Here is a 20,768-nt window from a genome sequence, read left to right as displayed (position 1 = left end):
ACCCTGTCACTCCCCGGGCAGTGTCTCCATTTCCTGAAGGGCTGTAAATTCTTCCTTACTTTGAGATTGGAAATACATTTTAGAAATAGATTTTGCTGCTGGTTTTGTGTGTCAGTTCCTACCAAAATCTGTCTCCCATTGCTCTGCTGAAGAGATTTGGATAAATTGGGTAAGACTAGTCTGAGAAGGCACAAAGCAGGAGATGTTAAGCTTGCCTCCCATTAAGTCCTGCAGCCCTCTGGAAGGACACAGTTGCTGGTTTGCATCTGGTCCTGAGGTGTCCACACTTTAGGACACCTGTTGAGCAGCAAGTGTGGCAGAGGTGCCACATCCTGGCTCAGAATTGCATCAGCCACACATCTGCTCTGCTGGGGTTCAGGGCACAGACCTGACAGAGCTCCTGCCTACTCATTAGATCAAACACTTTGTACAGTTGTGCCAGAGCAAAAGGAAATCTCTAATTTTTGTATTCTGGATCAGCAACCAGTGCTGGAGTGCCAACTGGCAGGAGATCCAAACTCCTAATTCCCTCAGTGTTAAAACAGATTAGATTATTATTCTGGTTTGCACATCTGTCAGTCACTGCAGTCATGTTACCCAAAAAACAGGGGGTTACAACAGAATCCTGAATATCTTATAAAGTGCTGCTGGCCTTTATGATGCATGTCATTATTGGTAGAGTAGAAAGCTATAGGTAATGAAATAATTCTTAATTATTTCTTCATAAATAAACAATTTATAAACTTGTTTGCTTTCTCACCATCTGGGAACATTCTGTTCTCCATCTGCTTCATGTAATTATCAATGTAAGGGAAGAATAGGTGATATAATTAACAAGAATAACTGATCCACAATGAAGAACAAAAATGGCACACATCTGTTGAATTATTTCCTTGTTTTTGCCCTTTTATTATTTTTCATGCTATTGGGTTTATTATGTTTTTATTTCATGGCTACATTCAAGCTGTCAGGCTCTATTGCACAGTTTAGAATTGTTTTTTCTGCTCCAGCTCATAAAAAGACAGAACAGTTGCTGAAACCCATGAAGTGTTGTATAAATTTAGTTAGTTCAGTGTGAGGTTCAAATAGAAAATGGAGGCCAAGGCACTGCAAAGTCAACAGTTTCCAGTGCAAGTGTGGTGGTATTTTTGTGTTTCTCTGATTCCACAATGATGGTTATGGTAAAGGCTGAGTAAATGGCCTGAGAGCAGTTTAAAATAATAATTAAAACAAGAACATGAGAGGATAGTAGATGCTTGCTTTTAGATTCATCCTAGAACTAGTTCCATTTCAGTGTATGTACACAACTACGTACTCAAATGATTTGTGAATGTAGGAGCCATCCTGGATGAGATTCTCTATTCTCTGAGCTTTTTATGTCCATTATAAAATTGCAGGACTTTAAAAAAGTATATATTTACCATGCTTTGTAAAAAGAAAAGGAGAAATTAGCTATCAGATCAAAACAGAAAAAAGTCTGAAATGTTTTTGAACTTGACAAACTTTCTCTTGTGGGAAAGCTTGTTTAAAAAACAAAAATGAAACTGATCTATAGGAGTGTTTCAATGGAAAACTCATCCCTAGATGCTGCTGTCCCCTCCAACAAACTCCTGGGGCTCTATTTACTTACTCTCTGTGGCTTCTGCTTTCTGGTGTTTAGACCTGTTCATTACCAGCTGTCTGAACCTTTCATTAGTGCCCAGACTGAGCAGAAGCCTTTACCTTGACCTGTGCAGGCAGAGGAACAGAAAGGACTCAGAATTGATAATTTGACTGTTAACAGCACCTTGCTTTCCAGTCCCAGCCAGTTCACAGCCTGAAAATTTTAGCTCAGTTGTAATTCAAAGGACTTAAATAAAATTTTAAAATATGGGGGAGAGGCTGTTCACAGAGGCTGCCACAGAAAAATCTCTTCTGAGCAAACAAAGCTCTTTGCTTCCAGCTGCAGCTGAGAGTGCAAAACGCACAGTTTGTCACCTTATGTGTCCACAGAAAAATGTCAAGAAGGTGGAAAGGGAGAGGCACAAGTTTTGTGTAGCAGCAGAGCCTCTGCTTTGAAGTGTATGCCCATCCTGGGCACTGGCCATTCCCTGTTCTGGTCTGCTGGCATGACCACAGGAACAGCCAGCTCTGCTCCTGGAGGTGCTTCTGGAACAGCAGAGCCTGGAGTAGCTCAGGGGAAGCAGTCACTGCTATTGTACCCTCTGTCTGCCTTGGAGCTAAGTGTGTGCTGGCTTGGTAGCATACCTGTAGCAAATAAAGGTTCATTCTGGCAGTTTCAGTTCTATTTATGTGCAGTTGAAGCACTGGAATGTACTGAATGTGGCTAAAATATGGAAGGTTTTTCAGGGTTTGGGGTTTATTTTCATCATCAGGCCGCTACTAAGATAAAGAGCAAATATAGCAGAGAGCTTAAGGAGAATGGACAAGAGAATTCCCTGCATTTTAAATATCAAGGCTCATGTATCAAAGTTAAAATGGCAGAGTTCCTTCATGTTACAATTTGTGTGTGGATGCTGGGATCACAAACAAAGGCTTGCTGTGGATAGTTTTCACTTAACCAGGGGAGTAGTATTAAATTTTAAAGCAGTAACTGTTGCTTAAAATGTTCATGTGCTTGAGTAATGAATTTTTAATGCTTTTGTAGTATGTGCATGGATGAAAATCCATTATTTATTGTTCTTCCCCTTGACTGGTGAAGGTGATGGTTTTATGGCACCAGTAGGCACACAAACAGGCGTTCTGAAGTGAGGCTGATAACAAATTTCCTCACTGTAAATGTCAGTGGGGTTTGTGTGATGCTGCCATTACATTTTGTTTGGAAGGCTGAGTGTCACACCGTTGTGGGAGGCACCAGATGGCATCATTAACAGGAATGTTTACCACTTATGTGCATGTGTGAAATTAAAAGTAAGATGACCTATCTTTGTTTTGAAAGCGTGGTGTCAGTGCTGTACAGGTGTTAATGACATTTGCAGTAAACTGAAATAGGCACTTGTGCTTACAAACAGGTCAGACTTGGCTTAAAGCTTTTTCTAAGCTATTTGTTAGATTGATAATTCCAGTTCATAATGAGGAAACAACTATTTTTGCCACAGAAGTCTGCTTTCACTAAAACATGATTTGTTGACCCTACAAATCAATCTCCCCTCATATCCTAGACTATTATATGTTACCTCGCGTCCATTATTTTCAGTATGAAATGTTAAGATTTTTATTCTGTTTTTTTCAAGCTTTTAACTTTATACCTCATGTTTTTCAAGGAGTTCAGTATATTTGAATTGGTTCCTCTGTTGCCCTGAGTCTGTACATGAGGTGCCTGTGCCTTCTCTTGCTCTGTTGCTGGTGTAGGTGTGGGTGGGCAGCTGCCTGTGCAGGCTGGCTCAGTGTGCCCAGAGACCCATGTAAGCTGCTCCTGTGCTCAGGCCAGGGGTCCCTGTAGGGCTCCTTTCCCCAGGGACTGTCAGGCTTGCTTCTCTTTCAGAGGGATGTGGAGCTAATGCGGTCAGACCTTGGCCAAAGCCCCAAGTTTGTATTTGCCACTCTCTTTCCTCCTGCCTTGAAGAATAATCAGAGACAGATAACCTGGGAAGCAATGGCTGCTGTCAGAGGACTAGAGCCAGCCATGTGCTTTACCCCCTTGCCAGCTTGAATGCTTTGATTGAATTCCTGTGCCTTTCTGTCCTTCCTTTTCTTCCCAGAAAAACAGGAGAAAACTGACCTCTCTGAAAGTGGCACCATTCTGAGTTCATTTCTTTGGCCTTTGAAGGAGAGCAGCAAGCAATAGTCAGGTCCTTAGGTGAGTGTGAACTGCCCAGCCCTCTCTGGGCTGGGGATCCAAATGTCAGTGCTCAAAGGGAAAAAGAGCATCTTTTTACCATGGTAACAGTGGTTCTGTGAGGAAATAAAATAGTTGTGTCCATGCTCTGCTCTCTTCTGCTGCTGGTTGGAGTCAAGCAGGAAATCCCTGGTTTTGTATGGAGCCATAGGGACTGGCATACGATTGGTTATGAGTATAGAGGTGGCTTTTTCCACAAACTGAGGATCAGCATTTACCCACACAGCCATAATAATGGCGTAATAATACTGACTTCATCCATAAAGGCTTTGGGGATCTGTGGATGAAAATATTCTGTCAAGGTGAGTTGTTTTCTGTCTGAGCCACAGTACCTAAAGAAGGGTTCTTTGATGAAGACAAAATAATTAAGGCTGAACTCTTCATCACTGTTTCTTTTACTTCTGTTTCTGGTGTTTGTATAAATCTGTGAATGCTTGGAAACAGTTTTTGAAAACATGTTTGCAGAGATTTCTAATGAGGCTTTTTGGAATGTAGCTAGTATTTAGAAAACAATTCCTAATGCAGGCTGGAAAAGCTTGCATTTTCCAATCAGTTTGGTTCATATCGCCTTGGTAAACACTGATGTTTCTTTTTTTAACTTGTGGTTCAAATGGAGCTTGAAATTAAAATAGCTCTGTTTGCTCACCTTCTTGTTTGCCTGTCACTGTCGCTGAGCTCAGCACTCTTCTGCTAACAGCTTTGTTAATTGCTTTCGATGCTTCTGGTGGTTTTTGCAGTAACAGCTCAGATCATGTGGATCCTCCAGAGCAGTAACTATCACTGGGATTTCTCAGTAATAAATGTTGAAATAAAACAAAAGCACTGCAGGCAGATGTGGAATCCCACAAGCCAGGGCTGGGAGGGCCCCTCCAAGCAGTAGTGAGGGATCAGTGAAGGCACCAGGAACACAACAAATGAGGCTGCCCCATGTTTGCCAGGCAGTGCCCTGAGCAGCCCTTCTGAATGTGGACCACTGCTAGGTGCTTGAACTGCAGCCAACACTTCAGTGCTTTTAGCTGGGCAAAGCCCAAGTCCTCTGGGTCTAATAAAGTCAAGTCTAAGTTTAGTGGTCAGAGTTGATTGCCTTAGAGGTCTTTTCCAAACAAAAGAATTGTGTGATGCTGCAAATTCTGCAGCATTATGGAGCCCCAGAGTGGACTGCAGCAGCTGTGACACACCACTGAGTGTTACTGGGATAGACTTTCCAGTGCCCAGTTCAGAACACAGGGCTGTTTTCTTCCTGTCAGGGCCAAAACACTTTGTCCAAATTTTTAGTTTCACATTTTTGGGTGTTCAATTTCCATTGTTTTGTTTGTTAGAACAAAGCTAATATAAACCCTGACCTATTGTAGAACAATTATTATAAATATATGTAGAAAAACTACAGCTATCCCAGGGTCCAATGTTTAAAATCAGAACTAAAAGGACCTTCAAAATATTCTGGGTGTGAGTTTGTACCATCAACATCTAATGTAAAATAATGGGTAAATGTACCATGAATCCATTCCCAAGGCATGTACAAAGCAAACAGAAAAGCTGGATGTGAAGCTGTATGTGGTTGGAAAGTGCAAAGGAAATAATGTGTTTGCTGAAACCTAATCAATATTTCATGACTCTTTTTCCATTGGTTGCTTGGGGTAGAAGGATGTGTGAATTGTGGATGGCATAGATTAATCCTGCTCTGGCCCATGTTGTGCTGTGAGATTGTAAGTGAAAGCTGTGGTTCCATGCAGGGGGTGTGTTGTCACTGTCTGGGGGCTGCATCAGTGCTTTAACAAGGTCCAGTGTGAAGGCTCAGAGTGATGGCACTGGCTATCTGTGTGCAGGAATAGCCCCATGGGCTGATGCCAAAAGGCCACCACTACCCATGGCCACCCCTGCCAGCTCCTCTGTCCCTCTGCACCCAGACAGGAACAGCATGGGGTTAAGGGGTGCCAGTACCCCAAATAATCATCTGACAACCAAAGAAAATCCTCCTTTCTACATATGCCTTTTCTGCCAATGGCAATTAATGCTTTTTGCCTTGCATTAGTTAATGATTGCTGGTTTATTTAATAGATTGGATACAAAACAAACATGTTAGTTTGCTATTGACCTGTCAATTATGATGTCTGATTACCCCTCTGGGGAGCACAGGTAGCTGTTTGTCCTGACATTTTGTTAAACTAGGTGGTATTATGGGACCAGTCCATCTAATTCCTCACTCCCTGGGGCTGTTTAGTGTACTTAGCTGTAGCAAGGTGATTTCTGGAGCATGACAGCTGTTGGTGCTGGGGCTGTTGTGTGGGGAACAAACCAGGTTATATTCTGCTCATAGGCTGCCTTTGTGTCACTGATACAGGAGCTGTTTTGTAAATTAGACAACTCTTTCCAGGGAAATCGTATTCCTGCTTTCATTGCTGCAGTGCATTAAAATAAACCACCAGCACAGCAGCAGAAGGAGATGTTTGAGCTTGGCATTGCCTTGAGGCCTGTTGGGTTTATGCTGTTTGCTGCTGGCATTCCTGCCTATTTTCATTGATTGGGTACATTACAAGTAGTTTCTTTTCATGGTTTTACCATTTTATTAATTTATTAAGAGCTGCATTTCAACACAAATATCACTTAATCACTTTTCCTCCAGTAGGAGGAAAACTCTTGCTTTTCTAGGAAGTTGCAAGTCTGTGTGTGCAGCAAAACCCAGCCTGTCAGAATTGCTGTCTGCCAATCCCAGGAATGTGAATTCTGAGGTGAGGGCACAGAGTCCTCCATGGCTGATTGTGGCACTGGGAGAGCTCCACATGTGTCAGCAGAGCAACAGCTCCTGTAGCTGGGGCATAACCATTTAGCGTGTTATGAGAAATGCAGTCTGAGTTTGATTTTAAGTAGTGGGGGATGTCTGTAATACTTGGCACTGGTTCTTCTCGTTTCCTGAAATCTCTTTTGAAGATGTGTACTTCTGGGGAAATACAAAGGGCTTTTTCAGCTTCTGAAATGTGGAAATGTTACAGATGTAGTCTGTATTATTTAATTTATGATTAAAACCCTTTTTGCTGGCAGAGCCTTGTGTAAGAAGTGTTCAACCATTTCAAGAGCACTGGCTTTAAATGGGATGATGGAGGTTCTCTGTAGGGACTTGCCTGTGTCCTGTGCAAACTTGGCTTGGAGTAGCAGGGTGGTTTTGTCCCTCACCAAGGCATTTTTCACTGTGGGCCTGTGCTGGCTGCCACACAGCTGACCACCATAAAGCAGTCACCCTGGGCTGGCATGCTTTTTGAGATATCTTCTGGAATCTTCCTAGGGCAGTCCAGTCTCTGAGATGGATCTGGTTCACCACTGGATGTCATCATTGCACTGTGGTGAAGTGCAGCTCAAAGAACATTTATCTGGCAGTAAAAAATAATGCTGCCTGACCGAAGGTGACATTTAATTTTGCAACATTCTGAATGACTTGCTGTGTAGTCATGCCATTGGGCAGGGAATTGATCCCTAATGCTTCCTTAAGGGAGCAGGACAGCACTCTAGTGATTACACAGTGTAGTGGGGCTGTGCTGAAACCTCAGCTGTGGAGCCCCACCAGTGCAAAGACATGGCATTAAAGATCTCTTGGGGATCTCAATGTGCTATGTACTTATTGAGAAGGTCCATATAATTACCACAGCTTTTAAAGAGAGTACTCTTCATCTAGTGAGTTACTCTGTCAGCTGATATATAGAGAATGTATTTCTACTGTACTACCTTAGGAGGAATTTAGAGGACTTAATTTTACTGGTGTGGTCTCCTATTTATAGTAGAGGAAAACCTGTTAGAAGCAGCCTTAGATTGCTTCCTTCTTGAGTGCCACAGCAGGAATTTATAGGAGAAGTGTCTGACAAATAACAAAAGTGGCTCCATTTTGTATTGGTCTTCCCAGTGCATTTATGAACCTGCAGTTACCCATTCTGTGAAATGGGAATATAGGCAGCCCAGAGAAGTAGGAAAAGTGCAAAGTGTGTTGTACCATGAGATGGAAAGTATTTCCTTGTCTTTCATCAGAAATTTGAAAGCTAAATATAGTCAAGGTGAAAAAAAAAACAACCTGTCAAATGCAATAATATCTCTTGTCTCTTAGCTGTATATTTGCTTTGAGAATCTCTATTAGGTAGTGAGACCTAGAGACACATGGAAAAACCCACATGGAGTTATTCCCCTAGCCAGAATGTGCATGAAGTGATGTGGAAGCTGAAATTAGTAACTACCAGCATGGCAGTAAGATTTGTGACTGGAGAACTGGTCCCAGTGGCATTAAGCCACTTTTACTACTGTGGCAACCTGGCTTTCCAGGTAGCTACTTTGCACTTAAGAAAGGGATAATTTTGGAAAGGGAGTTTTCAATTAAACACACAACCACTCAAAACACAAGTTCCTAATTAATTTATAAGTAAAACCATTTCTATAAATAAACCAGTAAGAGTAAAAAATGCTCTAGGAGGTATAAAAATGGCCTTAGCAGTATGTAAATACCAGTTCTTGAGGTGTTTGATAAATGGCAGTGAGTGATAGCAGAGGCAGTGTTTTGCCTTCTCCTGCAAGGATTACAGAGCATCTTACTCGGGAGAAACCAGACCATTCAGCACTTGTAATTTTCTGTGACCTATTAAACATGCACATATTCCTCATATTTTAGTACCACTTATCTGGTGCTGTGCACAGAAAAATGGTATTAGTCATGTCAGTGAGCCATAAGCAGTTTTGTGTGAATGCAAGGTAATGCATCACTGAGAGTTTAATGATTCCTAGCAGGCTTTGACTGGTTTTTTAATGCATTTCTATGTCTTACCTATTTTTTAACAGCTGAAATATTCTTTGAACCTCATAAATCGAAAGCTGGTGCTGGAACCAAAAGTGTGTATCAACAGTAGAATTGTGGTGGTTGGTGCATCTGATGTTGGAATCTCTTTTCTGGAAACACTGATTTTTTGGTAAGTTCTTAATTTTATTTCCTTTGCTGAAAAGAATGTGTTCCCTTTTGTATCAAGGTGGTTGTTTATTGCATTTAAAGCATTCCTTGAGTCTGTCTCACTGTACTGGGTGTTAAAAGTCTGAGCACGTGTGAATGGAGAGATGGGTGCTGGCATCCTGGATGCCTTGGGAGTCACCGGATTCTAAGCAACTCCTGGTTGCATGTGGACCCTTAAGGTGACCCTTAAGGTTGCATGTGAACCCTTAAGGTGAAGGCATGCTGAAAATGTGTGCTGAAAACACCTAAAGTTGCTTTGGCCATTGTTCTTAAACTGCAGTCTTGTGAGGGGAGGTGGAGCCAATCCCCTCGAGCAGTATTGTCCTTAAAAGCCAGTAGTTCCTGGTGGGATCTCAAACTTGTCTGGATCTCCCTTTCCCTAAGTCTAAGGAGGGAAACCTGTGGATGAGTTTTGCTGTTTAACAGCCTTCCCAACACGAGGACAGGATGCTCTCTCTGCTGCCTCTCTGTTGTACTCCCCAGGGGCTTACTGGGCAGTCAGACTGTGAGAATGCAGTTCCTTTGATGCAGAGTTTAATCAAATACTAAAAGACTTGCATAAATGAATATAAAACTCAATCTGAATGTGATTCTTACAAGATGCAGCAAGAACTGAGATTTGTCTGGTGCTTTTATGGGGGGCAGAGAATGGAAAATTCTGCCTTTTTTTCTTTTTTCAGTTAAGCCAGGAGTTAGCTTAACTGACATGGTTAACATTTCTACAACAGCCATTGATAACATCACAAATAATATTTTCAATGCACCAAGAGAGGAATAAGTTTAAGTGCTTTATAGATGTTGTATTGCTGGAGCAGTGTAGAAAAAAATTTCTGCTTCTTGCCCTTCTCTTAGTTCTTGACTTCCTGTAAAGCATACGATCTCAGGGTAAATAGTTTCCCCTCATCCTCTTGCTTCCAGCACCTTTTAGGCTTTCAGTTCCACCCCAAATTCAGTTAAACCTGACCTTTAGAGCTGAGTCTGTTCATAGTGAACAGGCCTTTGCAGGTGTTGCCCTCAGAGCTCCCTCAGCAGAGCCTTTGCAGCCAGGGCTTGAATTTGTGGCAGAGTTGCTGCAGGACACATCCTCCTTGAGCTTGTCTTGGTACCCAGCCTCAGACATGGGGTGCTGCTCAGAGAACCTCTGAACCAGCACTTAGTGCAGTGTCACAAAATGTATATTAATAGAGGGATAAATTTGCAGAAGATTAGGTTTTAATTTTCACATCAGCCTCCTGATCAGTGTGAAGGCCTTTTAAAACAATTTAGTTTAATTTACTCATAATTTTCTAATATTCCCTGCAAAGGTTACATGCACTAAAAATAGCTGGACTGAATCAATTTGTGAGCCCTAATCCTTAAAAAGAGGAAGTTGTTTTCTCATCATTATTCTTCATACTTAATTATTTTACATTACCAGTCACCATGGAAACACATAAATGTAATTCACTTACTGATGTGGCAATTATTGGAACTTGATCTTGCAAGTGTTTTCAACTTCTTTGAGACTGAAGAGATCCATTTTTCATTAAGCAAAGAAATGACCCTGAGAATGAGCTCTGCTGCCCCATGGCAGGACACCTCCCACTGTGCCATGGGCAGCACATCCTGGGGTGCAGTGCCACAGGGCAGCCATGGCACCACTGCTCACCCACCCAAACTCCAAAGGAGCTTTGGACTTCTCCATGCAGCTCAGGCAGCATGTGCAGGTATATGTTTTTAGCTGTAGAGCTGCTTTTCTTGAGGATGCACAGGGATTTTTTGGTTTTTTGCCAGAGGGCCAGGTGCCCAGTGGAGGCAGCAGCACTGCAGCAGCAGTGGCAGACCCATTGCCTGGCCAGCTCTTGGTGTGACAGCAGCTCTGGGGCTGCAGGTGTGACAGTGAATGGGTTCTTATTTGGTTGTTTTGGGTTTTTTCTTCATTCCTTTGCTAGTTTCAAAGGGATGGGCAGGGCAGCAGGGTTAGACCAGAAGGACATAGGGTTACAAACCCCAGTGTTTCCACTTAGTCCCAATGCCTGGCTCCTGGAGCAGAATGCAGGGGTGGAAGTTTGGTTTAAGGATTGTGGAGCACGCTCCCAGCAATGTCTTGTCACTGGTTCCAGTGCAGGGAACCCATTGGCTTTTATCCACCTCTTAGCATATAGCTGTGGAAATTACTATTGTCTTTGATTTTAGGGAAAAACATTTTTAATCCACGGTCTTGAAAACCTCCTTAATCCAAACCCTGATGCAAATGTATCTCTGAGGATGTTGGATTGTACATAACCTGCTACATCAGATAGCCATAAATGAATGGTGCCCAAAATCACAATATTTAATATGAAGTTGTTATGAAATTTATTTCCTTCTCCCTGTGGGCACATGAAAACAATTATTGCATATAAGACCGAGATAGAATTAAGTATATTTTAATCAAAGGGCTGAGTTTTTTTCTCAGAGTAGAATTGGAATCCAGCACAGTAAGCCTGAGTTTTTTACTGCAGGACAGTGTCTCCTGCTGGGAGCACCCAGGATCAGCTCTGAGGTGGCAGGGTTTGAGCAGGGCTCCTGTCAGAGCCCGTTATCTGGCAGCACCGGGGCACGCAATATCCCACACATCTGGCCTGTTTGGCTGCAGTTAGCATAATGCTTGATCGTTAATTAGGCTTTTTATCTTTGCATTTGTCTGGGAACATCTGAAGCCTTCCATGTTGCTGGTCACTAATTAGTTGACTAATTAAATAGTTAGTGCTTACTTGCTGATCACAGAGCTAACATGCAATGAATGGGTTAGTGATGCCCACTGTTTTGTCCTATCTGTCTTTGCCACGTGAGCTGACACACATGTGCTTCCCTCTGCCTTCCCTTCAGAGCAGGGCGAGCCCAGGCCATGTGCTCAGTGTCACCAGGCTGCATCCCTCAGTCATTGTTTGCCTTCCATCACTTGTGGTGGGCAGAGCTCAAGTTGTGACAGAGATAAATCAGATGGGTCAGGGCCGGCCTTGTCACGCAGTCAGCATCACAATGAGCGCTGGCAGTGACTGATACAAGCCATAAACAGGGCAGAGGATGTGGGTCAGGAGCAGCCTTCCTAACAGCCTCTGCCAGAAAATGAGGCTCAATTAGCATCAATATGGGCTTATTTTATAGTTACAATCTTGCTTTTGAGACTGTCTGCAGTTTTAAATAAGATTACTTCAACTTGAAATACTTGCCCTTGGAACATGCAAACACATCTCTGAGCCCGAACTGTTCTTTCACACTTGAAATTTGTAAGTATTTGTAGATTTTTTTTTTCTTGTTACTATTTTTATTTGAATACTCCTTACTTCTTGGTGAGTATTAAAGCTGATCTTGGAAATAGTAGTTTTCTTATAAAAAGCCTGCTCAGAACTGGAATGAGTCACAAGGGTTTTTATAGAATGCTGAGCTGCATCTGTCATCTCCTCGTGGTGACTCAGCAGGACATCCACAGCTCTGAGCCTGGTAACCTGGTACCTCTGATTGATCCAGTTCAGAGCAAACACAGCAGCATTCCAAGTGCAAACACTGCACCCAGCTTCTCCAGCTCTCTGCTAAAGCTATGGAGGAGATGTCACCACTTTCTCTTCTGTTCATTGGTTTGAAGTTTGTTCCCAGAGCTGTGGAGAAGGTGCCGTGCTGAGCCCTCCAGAGCAGTCTCCAGGCTGCTTTGGAAGCGCAGCAGACTGGGCAAGTTGCTGCAGTGGAGAAAAAATTGTCTGGCTAAGCTGTGATCCTTCCCAGTAGTGATTAGCATGGATTTAATTCCTGTTTGTGTGTGTACTGTGAGGGCCAGAGTGAGGGTGCTGAGATGTGGAGGTCAATAACTGAAAAATGGATGTTTGGGATCAGGAGTTTTGGCACAGCTGACTCCTCTGCCAGCTGTGTCCCTGTCCTTCCTGGGCTGCCAGCCTTATGTTGTGAGGACTTGGCACTGCAGGGATGCCTCAGAATGTGCAACTTTGAGTTTTGTCTTCTCCTGCTGGCAGGAGGAGCACATGTGGTTAAACCTCAATTTTTTCTAGGTTTAAGGGCTGTCTGCCTGGTGGCATCTGGGAATATTTCAAGGGTGCCTACTCTGAAGGCAGCATTGCCAGATTTACACCAGGTGACATCATGGGGTCAGAATACTTATCTTCTCTCCAATAGTTTGAAAAATTGGAATCTGGTATACAGCCATAAAAACCCCATCACCTTAGCTTTAAACATAGGTAATTGGCCAATAATATTGAAAATGTCCTATTAACAAGCTGGAATCTGCACTGTGTGTTACTCACTGAAGCACTGGCACAGCAGTGGGCAGAGTGATGAAGTTTCTACCACACTTCAGTTTTACTGCCCAATTTATGGTACCTTTGTTTGTGGGAAATGGTGTCTCTCAGATGTAGTTTGGAATCTGCAAGGTGATTAAATAGCAAGAGACTGTAACTACCAAGGCCATCATCAGGTATCCCTCATTTTATATCTAGAAAAATAATTGCCATTTATGAAGAAAATTAAATGCTGGAACAGTTGTGGAATGGAAATTGTAATTTGAGGAAGTGGTCTCACTGAAGCAGTGGTTGGATAATGCTTTGATTAGGTCAGACTCAAAGCTAACTTATATTTGGGATGGCAGGGCTGCCCTTGTGAATGCTGTAGCTGTGGAAGGATATGGATGGGTCTGATTTATCTGTGTGTTTTGATTGGGCAAGGAAAACAGCTCTTTAGTTTTTCCCTGCCCTGTTTCAGAAAAATTCATACTGTAGAAACTTGGCCATGTTTGTTTTAGTAACCTAGATTGTGAAAATGCTGCAGATCTTGAGTGGACGCTCTAGTTTCTGTAAGCAAAACCAGTTTCTGGGAAGTGAGAGGTGACTGGAAGGGACAAAAACAGTGAAGCCACAGGAGGGGGACAAGGTGGATGGAGCTATAAGGTGGATGGGAGTTCAAAAGAAGAAACTGTAAAAAAACATGTTTGGTAATGTTCAGCAAGAAATCAAGATTGTAGACTGATGTAAAGCCACCTAAAAAACTAAGAATTAGTAAAGAATTGGAAGGCAACAGAGTCAGAGTTGCTGGTGTTTTTAATTATATTACCTAGGAAAAGGATCAGCACAGAGGATGAGACAAGCAATATAACCTGAGTAAAATAACCACTTGAAGGGGGAAGAGTGAGAGGAGTAGACCTAGCAGGAGAATCCAAATTTAACTGGAGAGGAACAGCTTCTAAGACAGGATTGCCCTGGGTTTGGCTGGGATAGAGTTAATTTGCTTTCTAGTAGCCGTGTTTGGATTGAGTATGAGAATAACATTGATAACTCGCTGACGTAATTGTTACTCAGGTGTGAACCATCAAGTTCAAAGTTTGGTGAGACGCCCAGCTACCAGTGGTGGAGAAGGATTCCTAAGCATCCTTGAAGGGTTTTAGTCAAAGGGTGAAGGAAATGTTCTTTAGCTGTTTAATGGATTCTTGCTAAGATGTTGAAAATTGTGACACTGATGGCTTTCATGGCCTGGGCTTAGAGGTGGCTCTTCTTAGGATGACAGCATCTGGTAAAATTGCCAATAAACCTGGCAGGAAGTTTCTGGAAAAGAAAAAAAACTCAAAAAACAAAGCACAGTTTCATCAAAATAGAAGTTTTTGAAGGGACTCTGTTGTTTTAATACCAGGAATAAGTAACTGGGGCATGATGAAATATTTTACTGAGAGAGGAAGAGTGATCATGGGCCAGGTTGTGTGGAAAGCCCCTCCTTGACCCTTGCATTGACAAGTGTCCCAGTGAACACTGTGCTGTTATCCCTTCTTTTGTTGAGCAAATTCATTCACAATTTAAACACTTTTTCCTAAGGTCAGTCCAAGGGAGAACTGGCTAATATTTGTTTCCTGGTAATTGAAGAGGGATACCTTGGAAATGGACATCTGTTGGTCAACAGTGAATCTGGAATCCTGCTCTGGGGGCTGTAATTGATGCCCTCAGAGCAGGTTCTTGAGAAGAGCTGCTTTTGGTAGGTGTTGATACAAACAACAAACCCTTCTGCTGCAGCTACGTGTGGCTGTCTGGGGAGGCAGAGGCAGCAGAGGGAAAGGAAAACACTGGGGCTGGCAAAGGAATTCATGGAGAGACAGCATGGGAACACATTGCTTGGTGAGGGGCTGCAAGCAGGGCTGTGGTACTGAGTAGCACATTTATCCTAGAGGGACAACTTGAGTGAGCGGAGTTTCTTTCTAGTTATTTGTATGGGAAACCTTTGTTAAGCTGTGTGAGTTTGGTGTGGAGCTGGGAAATCTGTTGGATTTCTTTTCCTTTTGGAGAAGTGTCTTCTCTCTTCTGGCTGCTGTGTTCTTGAAATGTTTTCTTTTAAAAAAGTCCTTCTTTGGATAAATTGTTACATTTATGGGGGAAAGGAGAACTGTCTCCATCTGCCTTGTACACTGAGAGTGACACCTGGATATGCTGAGCCCCTGTGCCTTGACCTCAGGTTATGGCCTGTTGGGACTCATCATCGTCTCTGCTTCTGGGCTCCTTCCTCCCTGCAAAAATTTAGGGCTCCTTTTTTGTTTCAGGACAGAGATTTTTCTGATTTCCAAGTTTTGTTAATGCAAGACTTTATCACATCTTACTTTTTGGTGTTTAGTGCTGAAATCAGATTTTTTTTTACCATTTTCAAAATGATCTCGAGCTGCCATTTTTATAAGGGCTCTGCTGCAGTGAAGTTGAGGGTCCGGTGTCATTAGGACTTTACTTTTGGATAGGTTATAATTTCAGATATTATTGTTTAAAGATTGTGTACACAGGAGAACAGTTCACATAGTTACCAACTTTAGGAGACAGATAAAACATTATCTTCTGTCACTCCTTTATTTTAGTTTTTATTGATAACTGGGAAAAGAGTCTTATAAAGTGCAAGATTTTGAATAAATTGAGATCTCAGGTTCATGGAGACTGCTTTGCTGCACTTTATTTTTTGTAACAAAAGTAACTTGACTTGTTGTGATAATGAGGGGTTAAATGAAAGCAAGTAATTAAATTATTTGCTCAGGCAGTTTCCACCATCTAAGCCTCCATCATTATGCCACACACAGAAGGAAAAAAAAACCAAACAGACATCAGGCAAAAAAATGCAGCAAAATGAGCAAGGAATGCTCTAACAAATTCACAAACACCAGGATGTATGTAAAAACTACTAAAACTTTTCTGTGTCCTTTTGATTATGCTCAATAGATTGGTAACCCTGTTTTATTTTGAGGACAAGCGTGTTCAGTTTCTTTTTGTAGCTGTCCTCTAGAGCTCTGCGCTGAAACCTAACACCTTTTACTTATTTCCCTAGATACTCTAATCCCTCCCTGCTTTACCAGTATCTTTGAGCTGTTCTTCCCTCTGTATCCACAGCAACGTGAATCCCTGCTGGAATTATTTGCTTCTAAAATGCAGGTGCACTTGTTTAATGTTGCACTGGTTCAGGCTCTTAACTTGAAGGCTTTTTCATCAAATGGGAACCCTGTTTCATGTTGGACATTGTTATTAGCAGCCTCTAAGTCAGTCCTTGTGCTGACACCACTGCCTATGTCCAGGGCCTTGGTTATTCTCCAGTTAAGAGCTTTTAGGCACCAGTAAGGACTCCAAAGCTGTAGTAAATGAGCCATCCTTTTGTTAGCCTAGAAATAATAAAGCACAAAATCCCCCACCTGTCACCCTGTGGTGACTCTGCCAGTGCCAGCAGGAGCTGCAGCTCCCCTCTAGTGCTCAGGCTTGTCCTTAAGTGCCTGTGTGTGTGTGTAAATGTATTTTAAATCCTAGGGTCACAGGTGCCAGCTACGCTTCTGGAGCCAGGCCTTTGGAACACAAGATAGGACATTTGGTACTTATTTAAAGATTCTGATAATTTGCACAAATACCATCAGCCTGTGCTTAAACACTGACCAAATTCTGACACTTAGCAGCAGCAGAGGTTTGTCTGTGTGTGGAGATGGGGCCATTGTTTGCCTGGAGCTGTGTGGAACCATGGAGCCAGAGGGGCAGCGTGTGGCACTCAGAGTACAGACACCAGCCCCAGCAGCTCTGCCCCTGAACCACCCTGCCCTTGGGGAGCTGCCAGCCACCATGCTTTGTGCCTGGCTTTTCCTCAGTGTGAAGGGGAAATCAAAGATTCTACTCATTTTTTCTCATTTCATCCCAGAAGATGCTAATCAACATTTTGATGCCTATGAGATGAGTGGGAAACATGAATTAATATGGGGATGCCATGGGAGTGCTGAGGTAGAAGTAAATCACTAGTTAGTAAATTATACTGACTGGAAGGTCTGATTGAAGCCTCCCACTCAGTGGGGAAGAAGGAACAAATACCATATGACTGGGGAAATCCTGGATGCCTGCGTGGGGATTCAATAGAGATAGAGCATCTGCAGAGGAAAATGGTATGTGACCAGATCAATAAAGTGCATCATCGTGAAGTCATGCAAAAGAGGCACATTAATAGTGCCTGAAACTTTGATTATGCCATGTTTCTGGTGCTAGCTCACAAGATTTCCATCCTGAGTATTAACAGTATTTAAATGTAATGTGACTGTAGCCCCTGGATTTGGGCACTTCTTGGTAAGAGACCATGCAGCGTGTACAGATGACTTCAGCTCCACTCTGAAATGAAATCTCAGTGCTCTGAGGTTGGGAGGATGTGTAGGGTGTTTATGCAATTGATCCCCTGTAAATAAATGCCAAGGAGCTGTGCTCTGTTGGTGTGTGAAGTTCCTGCAGTTGTTGTTCGCACCCCACGAGCGACGTTCCCGGTGTGCAGATGGCATCGCTTCAACACTCTGCTTTCAGCCTTGTGGATCAGGCTCACTCTCATTTACATGAAGACCATTTTGTATCACTCAGGCAGCATAAGGTGGCCATAAATGAAAAGCAAATTCTATTTACATCCACCTTTGCAGAGTGACCTTAATTTAAATGAGAATCAGGCCCATAATCTGTATAAATATATGCACACTGTTACATTAAGGTTATTTATTACTTTGTGTTTGGCCTGAGTATGCATGGAGATTTACCACAGATAATCCATAATCCAGAATTAAACTATTAATATGCATTTTGAGAGGGGCAGCCATAACCTTGAAATTCCTTGGTTTAAGTATGACCTTTAACTATGTTTGAATATATTTTTTAAATGTATGAATAACAAATTAACATTGGTTGATAAAAAACATTCTGATTCCTTTGTACCATTTGCATCAGTCCATCCTTAACTTACAGAAAGCCTTGAAGATTAGAAGGCTTAATCACTCATCATATTTACTTGTTTTCAAATGTCAGATCACATTTAGTTCAACATACTGTCAGTCTTGTCCCCCTTCTCGCCCCAGCATTGCTGAAACTGTGGTGGAAATTGTTCTGCTCTTTGTATCCAGAGATACCTGTATTTGGGCAGAGTGAAACACTTTGACCCTGTGTAAAGGAATTGCTTTCTGTATCCTCCTGAACATGGAATTCTGAGCTATACTGTTCCTTGGATGTGCCCTCTGAATTTCTTCCAACTGGGACTCTTTCTTTTTCTTTCCACAGGCCACGTCTGAAGTTCAACAACCTGACCTTGATTTCCATTCATGGCCTTCCAGGAAAAGACCCACTGATCTCCAAATACAGAAGATTTTTAATTAACAGGTTTGACTTCATGTCTAAACACTTCCGTAACTCCTGCAGAAAACATAACACTCTGTAATTATTGTGAACTTGTCCTAAATTTTAGATACATCCGTAGAGAGCCCCAAAATACTCCAGTCTGTCTATCCAGCATGCACTCACCTACAAGAGGAATTGGATAGAATTATGAATAGGGAAATAGTGCCAAAGCAGTAACTTCAGGACAGCAATTCACTGTGTTATACCTTGGAAGTGGGCCCTGCTTTCTGAGGCTTTTTAGATTGTTTAAATCTCCATGCTGAAGCCAAATGACACAAGATGTCTGCTTACTTTTTAAATCTTGTTTGGTTTTTAACTTCCATGAGTTTTGTTCTAAATAATACTGAACTGAAGAACCTACAAGAATTAATATTGGTAACGTGACAGGGACTGACTTTGGGCAGTGTGTGGTGGGAGGCAGAGTCCGTCAGTGCTGGTGGGGATTTTGCTGGGTACAGGGGAATTGTTGCTGTTGATCAGTTTGGCAGAACTGTTCTGCATCAGTTCTGCTGCTGTGGGCTGTGAGTGCCAGTCCCTGGGCTGTGGCAGTCTGTCCAGACCAGAGCAGTGTACAGCTGAAGGGAAATGGAGGAAGAGCCTTGTCTAGGGACTGTCAAACACTTTTCAGACATCCTTGTTTTTCAAAAAATATAACAGCTTCCATTTAGTCAGATAAGATCTTACGTCTTTAAAATTCAAAGTACATAATTCTCATTAAAATACAGTATTTTTGGGTTTTATTTTGGATAAATCATCACTGTGGACTTGAACATGATTGTTTTGAACATTGAGAAGCATAGAACTAAAATGGATCAGTTATTCTGAATAGCTGGGGAATGAACATATACTAAGTTATTTAGAATTGGCATGTGACTCTTTGGAGCCTTTACATTGTATTTCACCAAATCTTTTCCTCCATGAGCTGCAGTGCACTAAAGGACTGGCTCTTTAAATGACAAAACAGCTCCATGTCTGCTTGCTGAACCTTACAAATGGAATCTCTACCAAGATGTGAAAATAATGTAGTGGGAACCTGTTTAAAACCTTCTGATCTCATTTTGCTCTGAACAAGAGATTTTGTAAAAGTAGTTGCCTGTATTACTTTTTCTACTGTAGAAAGGGGTGTGTTCAAGTGCAAATCTAGCAAATGAAGGAATTATAGTCTCACATAAATGCACATAGTCTCTTTCCTAAGTTCACTGCAGAAAAGAGTTGTACTAACAAAGCATCCTTCCTGACAGAAAGTTGCAGTTCAGAGCCACCTCACAGATTTAGCTGTTAAAATCTGAAAGTAGATTAAGAGTGAAAATTGAACTCTGCAGGGTATGATTTCTAAAAGCATCCCAGTGATTTTGAAGTGTCAATCTCCTGGGAGCTGTGCACCTCAATTATAAAGGTGCTTTTGAAAACCTTCCTCTGTCCTTAATGTCCATTTTATTTACAGATTTCTGCATTGTTACAGTTCAGAACTGTCAGTGGTTTTCTTCCCTTATTTTTTTCCCTCTGGTATCTCTGAGTACAGAGGATGCAGAGCATCACAGAAGGCCTGGCAATTCAATCCTAAAATTCCTCAGTTGTAAAATCAACTGTGTTTGTTCCTGTGGCATCCTGAATGCCAGTTTTGGGAGTTTAGTAGCAATGATTAACATGGAACCAGGAGCTCTGTGTTGGGATGTGTGTCCTGGTATTAATGGCAAAGCAGCAGCTGTCAGTGCTGGTTTCTGTCTGCACTCTCTGCTGCAGCTGCTGGTGCCACAGAAAAGCATCAAATGCTTGAGCATGGGCCCAGCCCTTTCTGTTTAATCACTTTGAGTCCTATGGGAGAAAGTGGAATATTTTTCATCACTAAGTATACATAGAAAGTGAAGGTTTTGGACCTCTAAATTGCCATGTATTTTCTGTGGTGACTTGAGCTGACAGCCTGGGTGAAGCCCAGGGTCTTTGTGCTGGCCATGCCCCTCCTGAGTTCCTGGCAGGAGTAAGACTCAGCTTCTTTGTTTGTTCACAGTGATTCTTCTTATAGAGCTGCTCTGGTCTCAAAAACCAGACATCTGTGTGACACCAGCCATTCTTTTTTTGCATGTTTTAAACCTGTTGCATTCTCTTTGCTAGATCCTGTGGGTTTATTGCTCTACAAAGCTATGAATGGGTTTGTCCAGTTCTACTGAAAGAACCTAACTGAACAGGCTTTGCCTGGTGCAGGTTTTCAGTATTGGGGAGGGATGGAGCTGAGCCCAGCTGGATCTGCACAGTGGCCAGCAACCTCTTGTGCATTTCCATGGTGGGCCATTGC

General features: G+C 42.3%; 1 protein-coding gene across 2 annotated transcripts in view; it reads left to right on the top strand.

Moving 5' to 3' along the window:
* Positions 1-20,768, top strand: part of CFAP61 (cilia and flagella associated protein 61) — an 89,323-nt gene that overhangs the window by 32,934 nt on the left and 35,621 nt on the right. For both annotated transcript variants that reach the window (XM_058021788.1, XM_058021787.1), the window contains exons 17-18: positions 8,651-8,778; positions 18,359-18,457. In XM_058021788.1, coding sequence (XP_057877771.1) covers positions 8,651-8,778; positions 18,359-18,457 — 227 coding nt within the window. The remainder of the gene's footprint in view (positions 1-8,650; positions 8,779-18,358; positions 18,458-20,768) is intronic.

Source organism: Melospiza georgiana, chromosome 3 (genome assembly GCF_028018845.1).
Source record: "Melospiza georgiana isolate bMelGeo1 chromosome 3, bMelGeo1.pri, whole genome shotgun sequence".
NCBI lineage: Eukaryota > Metazoa > Chordata > Aves > Passeriformes > Passerellidae > Melospiza > Melospiza georgiana.
Note: the sequence above shows the minus strand (reverse complement) of the source record. Positions and strands in the feature narration are given on the sequence as shown.